This window comes from Lithobates pipiens, unplaced genomic scaffold (assembly GCF_037356315.1).
Source record: "Lithobates pipiens isolate NorthernLeopardFrog02 unplaced genomic scaffold, aLitPip1_a1.2 Scaffold_18, whole genome shotgun sequence".
Classification (NCBI taxonomy): domain Eukaryota; kingdom Metazoa; phylum Chordata; class Amphibia; order Anura; family Ranidae; genus Lithobates; species Lithobates pipiens.
This window is the reverse complement of record NW_027507758.1, coordinates 308,496,198-308,516,706: the sequence shown is the minus strand read 5'-3', so window position 1 is coordinate 308,516,706 and position 20,509 is coordinate 308,496,198. Positions and strand designations below refer to the sequence as shown.

Below are 20,509 nucleotides of genomic sequence, written 5' to 3'. Positions count from 1 at the left end.
GATTGATGTAAATTGGGAGAAAACATCTCCCTCTTTTTTTTTGGACATTTGATATTAAGGAATATTACTACATTTTTTTTCACTGTAAGCTTGCTTGTTACACAAAATGTTTTTTTTTAATATTCATAGTTACATTTTTTAGCAATATTGATTTTCATCGTTTATGGCACTATTTATGCATTTGTAAGGTTCAGTATCACACAGCGCTGCATTCTTTTGTTTTAGTCAACCATGCTAGCAAAAACAGGACCAAATGTCTCCAATTCTATTAAAAGAACAGATAAATGAATTTAGTTTTTTTTTTTTAGGGGAGGTTATGATGGAGGGGAAGTTTAAAAAACTGCACAAGGAGATTCTGGAGAACACATTTCAAGTGTTTTGCTCTATAATAGGAATTATATTACTAAAATTATTATGAGATTATATTATGTGGACACATGAAGTATGGTTAGTACGTTCACTTATTTCAGCCATACACCTATAGATTATCTGCAGATTAGATGGAAAAAGTACAACAGATTTCTCCAGGTTGGCTAAACTGTGTGGATGGATTAATCTCCCAGGTTTTCTATCTAACCATAGAAGATCTGCAGATAATCTATAGGTGTATGGCCAGCTTTACATGGATATAAAAAAAAAGTAAAAATAAAAACCTCTCAATTCAATGAGACATGAAGAGGCTTAAATTGCAAAACATATTTGTCTTTATAAAATCACTGACAGCATGAGAATGTAGGAATTAGTCTGCTGAATTACACTTTCTGCTGTAAAATACCATTTGGGATGCAAACGGTGTCACTGCTGCTCCACTCTGATTTGGACTGAGGGGTCATGCAACACATTGCTTCCAGATACAGGACTAGTCCCTCTGGTACAGAAGGAATGTAATGCTCAACAGCTAGTCACAAAATATGGATGCCTCAAAAGAACGAAAAAAACAACAGAATGCAGTTCCTGGCCAGCTTCTATCCAGTGTAAGCAGGCGGAAGTAATGAAACCTCCTGCTAACCCTGGTGGGGACTGCAGCCTGCTGCAATGGAGGCATTGTCACTGTGCCATTTCACCACGGTCTGTTCAGCACTGGCATCAGCAGGACCTGGTGTGCAGCTTGAGACTCCAGTAAATCAAAGACACAGTTCTGAGGAGACCAGTCACAGCATACAATTCACATGGGTGACTGGGTCAGACCATAACTTAAAAGCCAGAATTATACATACATACATACACACATATATATATATATATACACACACACACACACACACACACACACACACACACACACACACACGCACAGTATATCAGCCAAATAACCCACTTAAAAAAGATAGTATTCTAGTCAGTAAACCCATTTTGGTTTTTAATAACAGAATATTTTACACAATAAAAGCTTTGCTGTACAAACAGCATGTGGTTGTATCCTGATATAACGCTGAAACCATTCCCCTAATAAAGTGTACCTTTGCTTCAATTCATGTTTTTTTTTAAAGCTGCACTCCAGGCTGATAAAACACACCATATAATCCAGTTATATATTCATAAGCACTGAATGCATTTTGCATACAGGTTTCCGATGTACGTAAATCTGTCCTAATAAATGTCCCCATAATTCAATGCACAGCAAAGAAAGGGCACAGGGAAGCAAAAGCAATAGTCAAACGGGGCTCTAGTCACAGTGCTGGCATTCTAAAACAATGAATCGACCTAAACAATGGAGCAAACAAAGATGATCTCATTAGTAAGTTGTTTCTCCATTGTCCTATTACATGTATGTGTCAGCCCTATAGCAGACTGTAGTGTATTGCATACAAAGTTGTCACATACCTGGCTTTGCTGTGTGGCATTCGTGTCTGGCCAGTGATTTTGCATGCAAAACTGCTCGTATAGTGTATATGTATTTCAATTGTGTATTTAGCTGTCTGCCTGGAGTTCTGTCTTCCATATATGTGAATAAAAGTACACAATATTGACTTTTATAGCAGAGTCAGAATTTGTAACTAGACAGAGACATGCATTGCTATTATAAACATAATAATGGCATGGTGGCAGTGGCAGAATATAAGAGCTTAGAGAGCTGGAGCAAAACTGAAAAAAAAGAAGAAAGGCCCCTTTCACACTGAAGCGTTTTTCAGGCGCTACATCGGTAAAAATAGCACCTGTATAAAGCGGCTCCTTTCACTCCAGTGAAAAAGCCGGAGGGCTTTCACACTGGAGCGGTGCGCTGGCAGGACGGTAAAAAAAGTCCTGCTAGCCGCATCTTTGGAGCGGTGATGGATCGGTGTATTCACCGCTCTTACCCATTGAAATCAATGGGGCAGCGCGGCTACACCGCCGGCGGTTATAACCCTTTTTCAGCCGCTAGCGGGTGGTAAAACAGCCCCGCTAGCGGCCGAATACCGCTGCTAAAATGACGGTAAAGCGCTGCTATTGTTTAGAAAAACACCCACTAGCATTTCTGGCCGTGGCCATCTTAAGTAAGGGTCTATGTAGCATTTACTTCCTGGAATCCATCTGCCCTTCGCTCAGGCAGGAAGGTGTGCTTAGCTGAGAAAACCTCATTCTCATTCTCTCCTGGGATGTATAACATATTTTGCCTAGGCCAGAAACCAGGAAGTAACTGAAGAAATGTGCCTACAATAAGCAGATGTAAACAGGGTATTAGAAACATGACTAAATTTCTTACCTTTCAAATGGATTTTGCACAGGTCAAGTTATGGAATACTTAACCAAATATAAAATATAAGTATAAAGTCATACAACTTTTGGTTAGGATAACACATAACTATCAAATATACTTTGAACGCTCGCACAAACTTAAGAGGGTATAACACCTTCTGTTTGAAGCTTAACACTTTTGTAATCATGCAGCAAGTACATATTCGCATATATATAGTATCAAATTATATAATAAGAAAAGAAAAAAAAATATTGAGGTTTTGTTTTAATTTACATATTCAGTTTTTAAACTATTAGTTAGCTATAATGTTTTTACTTAGGTGATCATTTTAAGTTTCTTGAAGTACTGCACAGGTCAACAGTAGGGATGAGCTCTGGCATGTTTGGATTCTACTCCAAACCCAACAGGAAGCAGTCACTGTACTGGGCCAATCAGAAGCGGCTGAGACATTCCCCCTCTCTGCAGCCACACATAACACAACCCTTTTATACACGGCAGGAAATCCCTCGGCTGCTTACGTTCGGCACAGTACAGAGGCTTCCTGGAGGGAAAGTTCAGGGAGGGTTGGAGAAGGAACCAAACACTCCTGAGCTCATGCCTAATCAACACCACTTTCTGTCAAAAATCACAGTGCAATATTTCCTAAACCATCCATTTTAGATTGTAAGCTCTATCGAGCAGGGCCCTCCGATTCCTCCTGTATTGAAACTGTACTTTCTGCCCTCACGGTGTGAAGCACTGCGCAAACTGTTGGCGCTATATAAATCCTGTATAATAATAAAAGAAAAAATTATTTGCATGAACAATGCATGCTATGCTGGCAACCTCATCTACATGTAGGTGGAGTAATCTGGGTTGCAGAAATACAATTTGCTTCTTTTGTGGCTATCATGCAAAAAGCTGTTGGGATTTGAGGGCAGATTTTCACAACATTATGTTAACCAATGAGTAGTCCACCAGCGTAATGCATTTAGGCCCTTACAACCTGGTTAGAATAGGGAATTTGATGATATTGGAGTTAAGAAAAGGCAATTTGAGTTTCCAGGAACATTTGTCCATACTTAAGGTTATGCTGTACTAGAAGGCTTAAAGTGGTTGTTACCCTAAAAAAATAAAATAAAATGTATCCTGTTCCATTAAAGCAGAAATCTGCAAACTACGGCCCCCCAGCTGTTGCGGAACTATACATCCCATGAGGCAATGTAAAACTCTGACATTCACAGAAATGATGGTAATTGTAGTTCCTGAACAACTGGAGGGCCACAGTTTGGAGTATGAACAACAGCATAGTGCTTGTGCTGTGAAATTTGTCCTTTTCTATCACCTAAAATACCTGACTGATCATGCCTGGTGCTGCCCACCGCTATGTAAACTGACCACATTTATCATGGCTACCAAGCCCAGACACCGTGGTCCGTTTAGATGACTCCATCAGCCCCCTATTTCTCCTTGCTCCCTTCTCCCCCTCCTCCCTGCCTGTCAGCTAGTGTCAGTGCCCAGCACCTCCCCTTCTGCTGCTATAATAACTTTGTCATTTTCCTACAATTCCATGTGTTAGATAATGTTATGTGCCCCAGTGTATGTGTCTTCTAAAAAAAAATATGCCGCTTAATACCTTCTTTCAGAGCACCGCTCAGCGCTCATGTGACCACCCGCCACTCTCTACCTCCCCTCCTCCTGGTTGACTTCAGCGGGGGGATTCTCAGTAGTTGTCAGATCGGAAGAAGAAAGCAGTGGGCAGTAATGTGAGCACCAAGGGGCACTCTGAAATAAGGTACAGTGGTGTGAAAAAGTGTTTGCCCCCTTCCTCATTTCCTGTTCCTTTGCATGTTTGTCACACTTAAGTGTTTCGGAACATCAAACCAATTTAAACAATTGTCAAGGACAACACAAGTAAACACAAAATGCAATTTGTAAATGAAGGTGTTTATTATTAAAGGTGAAAAAAAAATCCAAACCATCATGGCCCTGTGTGAAAAAGTGATTGCCCCCTAAACCTAATAACTGGTTGGGCCACCCTTAGCAGCAACAACTGCAACCAAGCGTTTGCGATAACGTGCAATGAGGCTTTTACAGCGTCCTGGAGGAATTTTGGCCCACTCATCTTTGCAGAATTGTCCTAATTCAGTTACATTAGAGGGTTTTCGAGCATGAACGGCCTTTTTAAGGTCATACCACAACATCTCAATAGGATTCAGGTCAGGACTTTGGCTAGGCCACTCCAAAGTCTTCATTTTGTTTTTCTTCAGCCATTCGGTGGTGGACTTGCTGGTGTGTTTAGGATCATTGTCCTGCTGCAGAACCCAAGTTCGTTTCAGCTTGAGTACACGAACAGATGGTCGGACATTCTCCTTCAGGATCTCTTGGTAGACAGCAGAATTCATAGTTCCTTTTATCACGGCAAGTCTTCCAGGTCCTGAAGCAGCAAAACAGCCCCAGACCATCACACTACCACCACCATATTTTACTGTTGGTATAATGTTCTTTTTATGAAATGCAGTGTTCCTTCTACGCCAGATATACTCGGACACAGACGTTCCAAAGAGTTCCACTTTTGTCTCATCGGTCCACAGAATGTTGTCCCAAAAGTCTTGGGGATCATCAAGATGTGTTGTGGAGAAATTGAGACGAGCTTTGATGTTCTTTTTGCTCAGCAGTGGTTTTCTCCTTGGAACTCTGCCATGCAGGCCATTTTTGCCCAGTCTTTTCCTGATGGTGGAGGCATGAACGCTGACCTTAACTGAGGCAAGTGAGGCCTGCAGTTCCTTGGACGTTGTTGTGGGGTCTTTTGTGACCTCTTGGATGAGTCGTCGCTGCGCTCTTGAGGTAATTTTGGGCGGCCGGCCACTCCTGGGAAGGTTCACCACTGTTCCATGTCTTCGCCATTTGTGGTTAATTGCTCTCACTGTGGTTCGCTGGATTCCCAAAGCTTTGGAAATGGCTTTATAACCCTTTCCAGACTGATAGATCTCAATTACTTTCTTTCTCAATTGTTCCTGAATTTCTTTGGGTCTCGGCATGATGTGTAACTTTTAAAGATCTTCTGGTGGACCTTACTGTGTCAAGCAGCTCCTATTTAAGTGATGCCTTGATTGTGAACAGGTGTGGCAATAATCAGGCCTGGGTGTGGCTAGAGAAATTGAACTCAGGTGTGGACAACCACAGTTATAGTATGTTTTAACAAGGGGGGCAATCACTTTTTCACACAGGGCCATGATGGTTTGGATTTTTTTTCACCTTTAATAATAAACACCTTCATTTACAAATTGCATTTTGTGTTTACTTGTGTTGTCCTTGACTATTGTTTAAATTGGTTTGATGTTCCGAAACACTTAAGTGTGACAAACATGCAAAGGAACAGGAAATGAGGAAGGGAGCAAACACTTTTTCACACCACTGTATAAAGCAGAATATTTTTTATAAAGCACATACGCTGGGCACATAACTTAACACAGGGGATCTTAGGAAAATACCAAAGTGGCTTTACAACTACTTTAACATGGATGATACTGCAGAGGGAGCCAAAACAACTTCAAATATAGGTCAATTCAACATAACAGATCTTCAGTGCAATTTCGGTAAAAACAAATATCTGTGGTATAATATACATCATACTTTGGGTGTCGATTCACAGCAATATTATCATCTTCTGCAACATGCGCTAGCACAGCCCAACTCACCAAAAGTAAAAAATGTACAGGGGTCAAACAGATATGCTTTCACCCTTATATTATTAAAGCCCATTTAAACCTTCAGTTTGAAGAAGCTAAATAAAATTCAGGTTCATTAAAACAAAAAAATGTGCAATGCTTACATTTACTTTCTAAAGCAGCTACAGCATGAGCAGAAGAGCCTGTCTTCCGCCAGCAGCTGCAAAGTGGGACCTTTGCTAATTTTAAATGAAAGCTTAGTTGGGCTTTGAAATCTTTCTCTAGGAACATTGGCTCCTACTTTACAATGCTTTTTTTGTTGAGTCAAAAGCAAAACTTGGCTATCACAATCTTTACCATGCCCTTTAGAACAGCCTCCCTAAAGCAAATTACGCAACTAGGGATTAACTTGTAACAAAACACTAGTGGAAGCAGAAAACTGTGATCCCAAAGTAAAGCCAAAGAATAAATCATATAATGAAGGTAGGTAGACTCTGAGCATGCAGCAAGGGGTAGATCTCACGGTACTTCTGTAAATGTTTATCCTAACATCTATAGGTTTGCTTTATTTTAAAGCAGTTTTTAGATACTATACTCTAAAAGGCTAGAAAAAAAGCACTTTTTTTTTCCAAGCAAAAAGAAATTATTTTTGGGAAGCACACCAGAAGAGAGCATTTATTAGCTTCTGCCATTTTGCTCATGAGCCATCTCTCGTTTCACTTGACCTGAACAAAACAAGCACCAATAAAGCGCTATTGCTTGGCAGCATAAGCTCTTAAGAGAACAAAACGTCCCACTCTATCAGGAAGAACCACATCTGTGAGCCAGCAGAGCACATAATTAGGTTGGTGATTAAGTGATTAGCCATCTTCTGCCCAGTTTTGTTGCAATAATAAAATAGGTCTTACAAGCTACATGAATTGAGTATACAAACCGCGTAAGCGCTTTGCGACAATTATACACTCTGGTAATTCAGTTGAAATGTCCACCATCAGAAGTAGATATAGAGAAAAAAAAGTCTTACCACAGTTCACCTATTTACAAGAGTGTTCCATTGCATACAAAAACACACTGGTTGCTTTTACTAGAATGATACCTATGCATGACTGCACTGTTACAACAGGTGTGTTGGAGAAAAACATGCCAGGAAAGGATAAACAGCCACGGTAATTACATACAGTCATGCGAAAACATAAGTACATCCCATGGATGTGGTTGACCTTCTCAACATATTTGAACAAGAACACATTAGATCTTGATTTAGACAGGGCCTATAGAAAATAAAGATGGTAAACTCGAACAATGATACAAAATTTGTACTGTGCTCCTTTATGATCTGAATTAACAAAAATGCAGTTTTGTCAAATGGAAAAACTAAGTAAGCCCCTACGTTTACCACCAATTAAAACCTTGAAATTAGAATCCGGTGTTCCAGATAAGATGCCAGTGATCACAACCTCCCCAAGCCAGCCATAGACAGAGCAATTTGAAAATCACTCAGTTTCCCCATCAACATAGTCAGTATTGGGGGTATTCCTCCGGTGGAACCATGGTGTTCTCCCTGGGGGGGAGCCGTCCTCACGTTGAGCACACAGTGACTATAACAGCTGCTAGCAATAATCGCATCTTGAATCCAAGATGGTTGATCAATCAACTTGGGAAAATTCAGCCTGCCCATACATGGTTCAAATCAGCAGGAACCAGCCACAATTCAAACTTTCTATGACCAACTTTAGGGAGTATACAGGTGGATACTGTACTATTTAAAACTAAAGCATCTAGGGTCTGGTGTTTTTTTTTTGCTACAGATGTGGGGTGGCCTCATGCCAAGATCAATAAAGCTCTCTAAGACCATCAGAAAGAAAGCGTCTGGCAAGGAATTAAAAAAAGATCACAAAACAAGAGGAAGTCAATCATTCCGCTTTAAGGGAAAAAATGTGATGTAGAGTTCAAACAACTGCTAATTTGTCTACAACTGGCTGGCTTAGGAAATTACGCCCAACAGCTAACTGTTGATGCTAAAAGAAGTCTTCAAGTGTCGCAAAACTTAATCGCAGGGTTTGGGTAAATTTTGCCACAGCTAGAGTCAAAGGGTATGTACTTAAAGGGGTATTAAACTCAAAAGCAAACATTATATTGCAGCTCACCAATTAACACGGTGATCTATAATGCAAGTCTGTTTTTCAAAAGAAAAAAAATATTTTGCAGATGTATCAAGGTACAGGGATGTGACAAGCCTTTTACCACTAGCAGAAGTGCTTACAATTACCAGATTTTATTTATGTATGTAAACTTTTATCCCCCCCCCCCAAAAAAAACAGTTTTCTGTACCTGCTTATAAAATGTTAGCTGGAGTTCAGCTTCAGTTTGTAAGGCCCCTTTCACACTGGGCCGGTGCGGGCATCGGCATTAAAGCGTCGCTATTTTTAACGGCGCTTTACCGTCGTTCTAGCGGCGTTCTGCTAGTGGGGCGGTTTTAACCCCCGCTAGCGGTCGAAAAAGGGTTAAAATCGCCCGCAAATTGCTGCTGCAGTGGCGCTTTGCCAGCGGTATAGCCGCGCCGCCCCATTGATTTCAATGGGTAGGAGTGGTTTGGGGCGGTGAATACACCGCTCCAAAGATGCAGCTAGCAGGACTTTTTTCAACGTCCTACTAGCGCACCGCTCCAGTGTGAAAGCCCTCCGGCTTTCACACTGGAGTGAAAGGGGCTGTTTTTTTCAGGCGCTACACAGGCGCTATTTTTAGGGGGGGGGGGAGCCTAATAAAAGAAAAGGAATGCAACTACCACATCTAAGGATTGGTAAACTGCAATATATTACATTTTTCATTTTGAGTTTACTACCACTTTAATCTTATCCTAATCTTCACTAAAAATATTAATCTTCACTAAATCAGGCCATAAAGAATCATAACTTCTTGACGTATGCAATCTGTTACAAATACTGTATATGCTTACCCCCAAAAGCTATATAAAAAAAAGGAATTTCTTACTTTTGGCACAGTTGGCTGAAGAGCATTTTAGGAGACACGGGTTCCTTGCCTGCCTCTTTTATACTGTGCAGGAACAAGACCACTGCAGAGGTAAGTGGGCCAGGGTTCGAAAGACTGATCACCAAAGGATCCTACAAATAAGATGTATAAAAACAATCACCCAAAACATCCTCACTTCAAATTATATACAAAACGATGGAGCTGCAAGATTAATCGTTACAAAATCACGATCTCGATTCAACCACCCTCACAATCTTAATCAGGCATTTCCAAAAAATTGTGATTCTCATTTTATCCAGAATTGTGCAGCTCTACAAAGATTATATCTATTAGCAAAGATTTTATACTCAACAATCCTATTCTGTAGATACCCATTATATACCAAAATGCATCTAAAAGAAATGTAAAATTTGTAACAGATCTTAAATTAAATTGTGGAAAACAAAAACTTCCTAGAAATTTTTATAGGAGATACTCAGGCTATACTTATTGTTGACTCAGTTCATAGGAATCCCCTATGAAATCACATACAGTTGTGCTCATAAGTTTACACACCCTGGCAGAATTTATGATTTCTTGGCATATTTTCTGAGAATATGAATAACACAAAAACATTTTTCGCTCATGGTTAGTGTTTGGCTGAAGCCATTTATTATCAATCAACCATGTTTACTCTTTTTAAATCATAATGGTAACAGAAACTACCTAAATGACCCTGATCAAAAGTTTACATACCATGGTGATTTTGGCCTGATAACATGCACACAAGTTGACACAAAGGGGTTTGAATGGCTTACAATACACGAAACAGCACAGAGACAAGCCTCAAACCTTCTGGCACAAAGTAATTTGGAGTGATAAGACCAAAATTGAGCTTTTTGGCCACAACCATAAAACGCTATATTTGGAGAGGAGTCAACAAGGCCTATGGTGAAAGGTACGGAGGTGGATCGCTGATGTTTTGGGGATGTGTGAGCTACAAAGGCACAGGAAATTTGGTCAAAATTGTTGGCAAGATGAATGCAGTATGTTATCAAAAAATACTGGAGGAACATTTCCATTCATCAGCCAGGAAGCTGTGCATGGGATGTACTTGGACATTCCAACATGACAATGATCCAAAACACAAGGCCAACTCGACCTGTCATTGGTTACAGCAGAATAAAGTGAAGGCTCTGGAGCTGCCATCCCAGTCTCCTGACCTCAATATCATTGAGCCACTCTGGGGATATCTCAAACGTGCAGTTCATGCAAGACAGTCCAAGAATTTACAGTAACTGGAGGCTTTTTGCCAAGAGGAATGGGCAGCTTTAACATCTGAGAAGAAAAGAGCCTCATCCACAAATACCACAAAAGACCAAGCTGTCACTGATGTTAAAGGGTTCAATACACTGTATTAAGAACTAGGGTGTGTAAACTTTTGATCAGGGTAATTAGGGTAGTTTATGTTGCTATTATGATTTAAAAAGAGTAAACACAGTGGATTGATAATAAATGGATTCAGCCAAACACTAACCATGAGTGAAAGAAAAGTTTTTGGGTTATTCATATTCTCAGAAAAATGGCCAAGAAATCATAAATTCTGCCAGGGTATGTAAACTTATGAGCACAACTGTATAAGGGTTCCCTTTCCTAACAAGACTCTTGTAAGCAAAAATTGAGACCCCAGTGCAGCTGATGCAGGTACCTCAATGGGCCTTTGTCTCCCTCTGCAATTAAAACATAACTTTAGAGATTGCTTATGAGCAACCAACGCCACCTGTACTACATGGTAAACTCAAAGACTGCAATTCTTGATTCTGGGAGCCAACAAGACTACAGGATACAAGTACAACATCTTTGTTGATCAAGGCAGAATCTTTTATCTCAGTTCTGAAAATTTACAGTCTCTAAAAAACAAAAAAAAACAATTAGGTAAGTTTTATTGCACACCGGTGATGTCAGCATGAGTAAAACTTGGTTATTCCGAACAACATTAACGTATAATACTTATTCTGGACAAAGAATACAAAAAAAGTCTGTCCAGACCTGAAGGTCACTATGGCATTACCGTATTTGCTGGCGTATAAGACGACTGGGCGTATAAGACGACCCCCTATTTTTCAAGTGAAAACATAGGTTTTGGGCAATACTCGCGGTATAAGACTACCCCCCTTCTGAGGCAACACCATTTAAAAAAAACATTAGAACGATTAAAAAATACAAAGCAAGAATGCCAACTACTCATACGCGATGCTGTGTTATGTCATAAAGTAAATCAAACAATAATAACACAAACAGAGATCTATTGAATGCCACAACTCTGGAAAGTAGAATTTTTCACTAACCAAACCTATACCACTTTTGGGTTACATTCTATGGGAATTGTCCACCAAAATGCATTTAATAACCCCCCTGTCATATGTCCCAGATTTACCTGTCCCTCTTGGGTGCCTAGGACTTGAAAGGCAAACAGCAGGATGTATAGTAGTAGGAGATCAGTGAATGGATTTACCCAGGGAAGTATGGTGAGCGGTGTATTATTTTAATGAATACAACGCCTGCTTGGATTGGCAGAGGCTGTAGCATCATCAGCCCTTGCCTCTCTCTCTCTCTCTCAAAGCCAATCCGAGCAGGCTACTCTATGTAGCCTGCTTGGATTGGCAGAGGTTGTTACTCCAATCCAAGCAGGCTCTGAATTCATTAATAGAATACATTGCTCGCCGGGATTGGCTCAACGGCGTATACTGTTTGTAGTTAAAACCACATACAGTATTAGCAGACATTTGGGGGCTGACATCCATCGGGCAGCATTGTATACCTGTATACCCGGCGTATAAGACGACCCCCGATTTTTGGGCATTTTTTTTAAGTGTAAAAGGTAGTCTTATACGCCAGCAAATACAGTAATTATTGATATTTACATTTGTTGTATAGTATCTGAAAAGAGTGAGTACACCCCTCACATTTTGTAAATATTTTATTATATATTTTCATGTGACAACACTGATGAAATTACACTTTGCTACAATGTAAAGTGGTGAGTGCACAGCTTGTATAACAGTGTAAATTTGCCATCCCCTTAAAATAACTCAACACACAGCCATTAATGTCTAAACCGCTGGCAACAAAAGTCAGTACACCCTTAAGTGAAAATGTCCAAATTGGGCCCAAAGTGTCAATATTTTGTGTGGCCACCATTATTTTCCAGCACTGCCTTAACCCTCTTTGGCATGGAGCTCACCAGTGCAGTGCATCTGCGGCTAGCTATTCCCGGAAGTGGGTGCAGATACCTGTATTGTACAGGTATCTGCACCCCCCTCCCACTTGAAAGGTGCCAATTGTGGCACTGGAGGGGGGGAGTGTTCCGATGAGCGGAACTTCCACTTGAGGGTGGAGGTCCGCTTTAAGATTTTGCATGGATTAACTACAGCTCTCACACCTGGACACCCACCATGGACCAAGACAATTTTTACATCTCTGCTATAGACCTGTTATTTTGGCAATGACTTTGTCATTATTTCTGATAAAGAAAAAAAAAATGATAGATAGATATATATATATATATATATATATATAAATGTTATTCTATAATGTATCCCGTTTAAAATTACACTATTGAGTTCATGCATACTGCAGCTCAAAAACAAAACAAAAAAAGCTGCTTTTACAGGCATTTGAGCTTTTATTTCAGTGTGGGTTTTTTTTGTGCACTTTTGCAGGTTTTTATTGCGCCTCTGAACACTTGAGCTTTTTTGAGCATAAGCTCATTCTGTCATATTTTTGTTGAGTTTTTGAGCTTTTTCCCATGTTTTTGGGAACTTAGACGTCTTTTCTGCTCGAAAGCTCCTCTCAAAAATGTTTTTGGTGAGATTTTTTTTTCTGCCTGTAAGAGCATACGCTTAGAAACTACTGAAAAAACCACAGGAGGTCATTTACAAAAGGCAAATCCACTTTGCACTACAAGTGCAAAGTGTACTTGAAATTGCACTAAAAGTGCACTTGGAAGTGCAGTCACTGTAGATCCGAGGGGGACATGCAAAGAAAATAAAAAAACAGCATTCTAGCTTGCACATGATTGGATGATAAAATCAGCAGAGCTTCCCCTCATTTTAGAACCACCCCTCAGATTTACAGTGACTGCACTTCCAAGTGAACTTTCAATGCAATTTCAAGTGCACTTTGCACTTGTAGTGCAAAATGGATTTGCCTTTCCTAAATAACCCCCATAGTGTGCATGAACACATTGGCAAACATGGAGGGGAGTTTCCAGGGAGAAAAAAAATTAGAGCTCAAAAAAGCTCAAAAGCCTGTAGGAGAAGCTTCTTTGAGATGCAGTGTGCTAATTTTGGTACAAAGCAATGCAAAGTTATTTAAAAATGAAGTAAAAAAAAAATATTTCCATGTCAGGTTTAACTGGCTTTAACTGGCTTTAACTGGTATCTGCATATGCAAGCTCATCCCTTTGTTCTGAGGAATAATGAAACAGAGTACATACAAAAATAACAATGTTACTTTGTATCTTTATTTTTCAGATGGCCTTTTTTGACAGCAGCAGTTTCTAGAGCTGATGTACTGCACAATTAATCGTTAAAAAATCGTGATCTCAATTCAAACCCCCTGATGATCTCTATTGCAGAGTTTGCCTTTTTTTTTCCATATAACAACTGGAGAGACATATCTGCTCACTCAGCTGTCAAAAGAAAACATCCAAGCAGTCCGCCAAGTTTTTAACATGTAACATTGTAACTAACTCTTCCTTCTTAGATGAAAGGGATACACTTCTGTGTGTAAAGAAAAAAATCCAGGCAGTCTGCCAAGTTTTTAACAACATGTAAATATGCAGGAAGTTTAACCACTTAAAGTCTAAATCTTTTTCTGACACTTGTTTCTTAAGTTAAAATCAATATTTTTTGCTAGAAAATTACTTGGAACCCCCAAACATTATATATTTTTTAGCAGAGACCCTTGGGAATAAAAGGTCAATTGCTGCAATATTTTATGTCACACTGTATTTGCCAAGCGGTCTTTCAAATGCAATTTTTTGGGGAAAAAAGACACTTCAATGAAAAAAAAAAAACGAAACAGTAAAGTTAGCCCGATTTTTTTTGTTTTAATATGAAAGATGATGTTACGCTGCGTGAATCGTGAGAGAATCATGATCTATCTTCTAAGCAAAAAAAATAAAAAATCATGATTCTCATTTTAGCCAGAATCGTGCAGCTCTGTGTACTGTACAGTATATACACAACTCCTGGTTTTCATTTTTTGAGCAGGGAATTTCCAGCCAATGGAAGCAGCGGCATAGGAGGAAGACATGACATTCTACACATGTCCTGTATGCAGCATGTTCAGTGTCATCAACTGATTAAACAATTTCCCTTGCTTTCTCTGACTTCTGTGACTAAGCCCTGTTTCGGAGAAACACATCAGTGTGAGGATGATCTGGATAGACCTTGATTTGTCAGGAATAATAAAGTTTTACTTATGCTGATGTCAGCAAAGTACAGCCATTCCCTTGGCCAGTAGCTGTGCCCACATACACTAGCAGACTCTGAGCTTAAGAACTGTGATACTTTGGTTCCGTAAATTATGTAAATCGGCCTACCAAATCCTCTTCAGTTAGGCAAATCTTCAGCTTTGCACTTCTCTCTCTGAGTTCAGCTAAGGCTTCAGTTAGCAAATGTGTATGTGTCAGGTTCTAAAAATGAAAAATTGGAACAGAAGAAGAAATTATTCAACAGAAGCAACAACAGCAAAATGAAAAATCAATAATTTTAGAACATCTCAAATGTCTGGTTTTCTGTACTGAAGAAATCTAGTCAGTTTTCTACAAATACTTTTGTCATAGTTGTTCAGGTCCTTAAAAAAAAAAAAAAAAAAAGGAATATGGCTTAGGTATAGGTTACACCCTAAATATGGTTATAACATATTCTTAAAAAAAAGATCTCATTCTTATTAAAATGAAGAGCCACAGGCTCATAATTTTGAAAATTTGTTCAGGCAACTTGTGATGTACCAAAATAACAGTGTTCCTGGCAAGTATGTGGAACAGCTCACTGTTGCAGAGCCAGGGAGGAGGATAGAGATTATGACACATAGCAAATGGGCATCTCCACAAGCTTAGCCACATGAAGGTTCCAAAAAGATCTTAGCCTTTATTGTAAAAAACAATGGTTAATATGAAGAGTTTACTAAGGCCATCAATCAGATTTAAACCTGCCTTAAAAATGTGACGAATTAATGACTAGGGAAATGGAGAGAGAAAATCAGGAGATAGCAGTTTAGCTTTAACAATACATTTCTGGTGGTAGCTTAGGAACTACCTGTGCCTAAATCAAGCAAGCATTTGCACCAGTTTTGGTAACATTACCAACACGTGCGCCAAAATCAGACTGTTCCTCCATTAGTTGCATCTGTTGTCTGGAATTGCTTTTTTTTTTTATGGGCCCTTGGCAAAAAATATTATATTCTAACATCTGAAAATACAGCATGCTTTTCAAACAAAATCTGTAACAAACGTTGGTTGTAAAATTAAAACGGCATAAAAGCAAAATAGAAATACCCATGAGTTTTGCCTAGGGGTGAGAACAGAGAAATACGGACCTAATCTGCTGATCCTTTGAGCACAAGACCAGTCCCCGCTGCTCCTACCGTCTGAATGCTAGAAGTCTTGTGTACGGACTGTTCCTGACATCATCACGCCCATAAACCAGCTCTGGACGTGAGGACGGCAGGAACAATCCACTGCTGGATGTGGGGGAGCACTGTTTTCAGGAGGATCGAAGGAACAGGTAAGTACAACAATTTGGTGCATCCCTGAAAAAAATGAGCAGTTAACTCATGCAGTGTGGGCATGGCCCCACTGCATGGAAAAATAAGTTTCATGGTGTTCTGCTTTAAACAAAAACAATGGACTACACTTAACGTAGCCTCCCTTTATTTAAATATAAAAACTGCAAGAAAGAGAACAGGAAATTTCAATTTAATGAATGACAGAGTGTGGTCAGAGTGCACTACACAATGTATTGCAGGAAGTCTGTCTATGAAAACTAGGCCACAGAAAAGTGGAGCTATTAGGCAAATAAATTCCATGGGGCAGATTTAAGAGGTGTGAGCAAAAGAAAAGGAGGCAGTCCGCCAATCCAGTCTCACCAACTAACATACAAGAGAACTATAATTTAGGAGTGAAATCCCATTTATTTTAAGAATAGGTACTTCCAGGCCCATCCAGTTTTGGTATGGAAAGTCCTTTTGCCATTTTGGTTTATAACATAGGAAACCGAGAAGGTAGTAAGAAAATATAAATGTGTGCAGGTAAAATTGCTAAAGTCAGATGTTTTATTGTAATGTGGATTTGTGATTGCATCATTGGTGCAAATTTCACTTGACTTGTCTACTATTCATTATGTACTTTCCTGTTGACTTCTTGAATAAATAAATAAAACAATAGGTGCTTCAGTTCCATTTAGATTGCGCAACTCCATATTCTTATAATTAATTTGATTACCTTGACGCTAAGTACTAGTTAGCAGGTAAATGGTAATTTATCTAAATTATCATTAATTATAATTATTTAAGCTTGTAAAGTGAATGCCTTCCTACAGGAAGAGGGGCACTGTCTCCTGCTTGTACTAATTGCTTTTTTTAGTGTCCATTTCTTTTCGAGGGAGCAATAACCCTTGAAGTAGAAATGCAGCATAGGGTGACCCTATTAGCTGCAAAGTACACCATGTGATTATCTCTGCAGGAATCCAGTACAATTGTTAAGTATACCACATAATGTTTTTAAGAGTACCGCCGTAATAACATGCAACAGCTTATAGTTCATTAAAATAATTGATGTCTGTTGCACTTGATAATTGAAATGAATGACATAAACAATGCATATGGCCACACAGAGCTAGAGAGAGAAAGTATCAATCTGGGTTTGCACCATGAAATTGAATTTATTAACCATTCAGCACATGTAGACATTCTACCAACACAGAGAATCTTATGTTGACGGGCAAGCTAAGCTCTGTTTGACAGCTATAAACTGGCCTGTCTTGCCTACAGGTTCATGAGTTCCAGTTAAGGAGGGACTGGTGGTGGCAGTCCATACCCAATATCTGCATGCTGTTGCCCCAGGTAATACAGGGACAAGTATAGCAGGTGATATTCCATAGAAATATTTGATTCTGTCTCAGCATGCAGCATGTGAGAAATCCTAACAAGACATGGAGGGAAGTGTGTTGCTTACAATGCATTGAGTGGGGGCATCATATTGCCAAGTAGCCCCTGTCCCTGCATACACAGCAAGGTAACCTGTGATAGGCTTCAAAGTTTGTGTGGAAAAAAGGTCTAGTCGCCCCGGACATTGGTAAAAGAGTCCCATGTAAGCCTGCAGGGAGTGACAAGACACCTGTTAAGTCTGCTGCTGTTTCACCTTATATGTATGTAGGATGAGAATGACAAGTCGAAAAGAGAAAAATAGTCAACCACATTATCCTGAATTCAGCTTTCCCAAACAAAGTGACACCTACACCTGGTAAAAATATCTTCAAGAAACCATAGCAAGCAAAGCAAGTGATGCCACAGTCACTGGAGAGAAGTGCAGTCAAGCCATATTATAGTCAAGCCAAATTGCCATAAAATGGGAGTGACCAGAGTGTTATGCATGAGTAAAATGAAGAGCCACAGGCTAATAATTTTTAAAATGCAATAAGGCAACTTTGAGGATAAAAATGTGATGTACCAAAATTACCGTGTCCTTGGCAAGTATGTGGAATAGCTCACTGTTGCAGAGCCAGGAAGGATGATGGAGATTATGGCACACAGCACTGCTCTTGGGGAGGTTCAGGCTATCAAGCCAGCTATGAGTGACGCTACTTCCAGGTCTGAGGAGGGCTCAATAACCACTTGCCGCCCGCCCTGCAAAGGGGTTTCAAAATCCTGACCGGATGTCATATGAGGTGATCAGGATTTTGAGCCGCTGCGCGCCCCCCGGGGGCATGCATCGCGGCGATCGTTGTTGCGGGGTGTCAGTCTGACACCCTGCAACTATGATCTCGGTAAAGAGTCTCCGACGGAGACTCTTTACCACGTGAACAGCCGTGTCCAATCACGGTTGATCACAGTGTAAATAGGAAAAGCCGGTGATCGTGTTTTCCTCACTCGCGTCTGTCAGACGAGAGTAGAAGAGAGCTGATCGGCTGCTCCTCTGACAGGGGGGGGGGTCTGTGCTGATCGATTATCAGCGCAGCCCCCCCGAGAATGCCCACACTAGACCGCCAGGGACACCATCAGACCATCAGGGATGCCCAGCACAAGGTAATCCTCCCTAGACCACCAGGGATGCCAGTCAGTGCCCACAATGGATGCCAATCAGTGCCCACAATGGATGCCAATCAGTGCCCACAATGGGCATCACTGATTGGCATCCATTAGTACAGTATAACATAATACAATGCCGCCTATCAGTGCCCACCTGTGCCACCTATCAGTGCCCACCTGTGCCGCCTATCAGTGCCCATCCATGCCCATCTGTGCCACCTATCCATGCCCATCTGTACTGCCCATCCATGCCAATCCATGCCAGCTATCAGTGCCAATTTGTGCCACCTATCAGTGCCCATCCGTGTCGCCCATCAGTGCCACCCATCAGTGCCGCCTATCCGTGCCGCCTATCAGTGCCGCCTATCAGTGTCCATCAATGGCACCTCATCAGTGCCACTTCATTGGTGCCCATCAGTGCCGCCTTATCATTGTCCATCAGTGTAGCCCCATCAGTGCCCATCAGTGAAGGAGAAAACGTACTTATTTGCAAAGTTTTGAAACTGAAACAAAAAAAATTCAAAATTTTCGGTATTTTTTTATTTGTTTAGCAAAAAATAAAAACCGTAGAGGTGATCAAATACCACCAAAAGAAAGCTCTATTTGTGGGGAAAAAAATTATAAAAATTTCATTTGGGTACAGTGTAGCATGATCGCACAATTGTCATTCAAAGTGGTCTGGGCAGGAAGGTGTTTAACCACTTGAGACCCGCGCTATAGCCAAATGACGGCTACAGCGCGGACCTCCTTTGCCGGGACTACGTCTATTGATGTCGTCCCGTGCACGAGCGGTCTATGAGACTCGCCTGATCACCGATCCGAGCAAGGGGTCGATCCCGACCCCTTATCATGTGATCAGCTGTCAGCCAATGACAGCTGATCATGTGATACAATGGAGCCGGTAATCGGCTATTATTCCTCCTCGCGCTGACAGCGCGAGGAGAAAAAAAAGAGCCGATCACCGACGGCCCTGCCAGTGCCCACCTGCCCCCTGCCAGTGCCACCTCAATAAAATATAAGTGCCCCCCTCAGTGCCACCCAGCAGTACCCACAGTGCCACCCAGCAGTGCCCACAGTGCCACCCAGCAGTGCCCACAGTGCCACCCAGCAGTGCCGCAATCTGCCTCAAAAAAGGTGCTGCACCCCAGTGCCACATATCCGTGCCCATCAGTGTCATCTACCAGTGCCCATCAGTGCCCATCAGTGCTGCCCATCAGTGCCACCTATCAGAGCCACCTATCAGTACCCATCAGTCCCATCTATCAGTGGTACCTATCAGTGCCCCTTAGTGCCATCCATCCGTGCCATCTTATCTGTGCCCATCTTTGCCCATCGGTGCCGCCTTATCTGTGCCTATTAGTGCCGCCTTAACTATGCCTACCAGTGCCCACCAGTGCAGCCTATCAGTGCCCACCAGTGCAGCCTATCAGTGCTGCCTCATCAGCGCACTTCAATGAAGGAGAAAAATGACCTGTTTGCAAAATTTTATAACAAACTGTTAAACATGATTTTTTTTTTGCATTTTTTTTTGTTTGTTTAGCAAAAAATAAAACTCCGAGCTGTAATTAAATACCACCAAAAGAAAGCTCTATTTGTGGGAAAAAATGATAAAAATGTCATTTGGGTACAGTGTTGTATGCCCGCGCAATTGTCATTCAAAGTGCATCAGCGCTGAAAGCTGAAAATTGGTCTGGGCATGAGGGGGGTTTAAGTGCCCAGTAAGCAAGTGGTTAAGTGACCGGTATTGAAGTGGTTAAGAAACACTCCCCTACAGCTCCAGCAAATGGGCATCTCCACAAGCTTAGCCACATAAAGGTTCCCAAAAAGATCTTGATCCTGGATTCAGGGTTTTTCCTTTTTATATTATTGCTATGATACATTATTTGTATAGCACCAA

General features: G+C 40.8%; 1 protein-coding gene across 2 annotated transcripts in view; it reads right to left on the bottom strand.

Annotated features, from left to right (window-relative positions):
- The window catches only part of USP45 (ubiquitin specific peptidase 45), a 286,672-nt gene that overhangs the window by 153,910 nt on the left and 112,253 nt on the right, over window positions 1–20,509 (bottom strand). For both annotated transcript variants that reach the window (XR_013276728.1, XM_077487200.1), the window contains exons 7-8: window positions 14,906–14,998; window positions 9,319–9,449 (exon numbers count right to left, since the gene is read on the bottom strand). Coding sequence is in view for 1 of the 2 variants with exons in the window: in XM_077487200.1 (XP_077343326.1) it covers window positions 9,319–9,449; window positions 14,906–14,998 (224 nt within the window). In the remaining variant the exon portion in view is untranslated. The remainder of the gene's footprint in view (window positions 1–9,318; window positions 9,450–14,905; window positions 14,999–20,509) is intronic.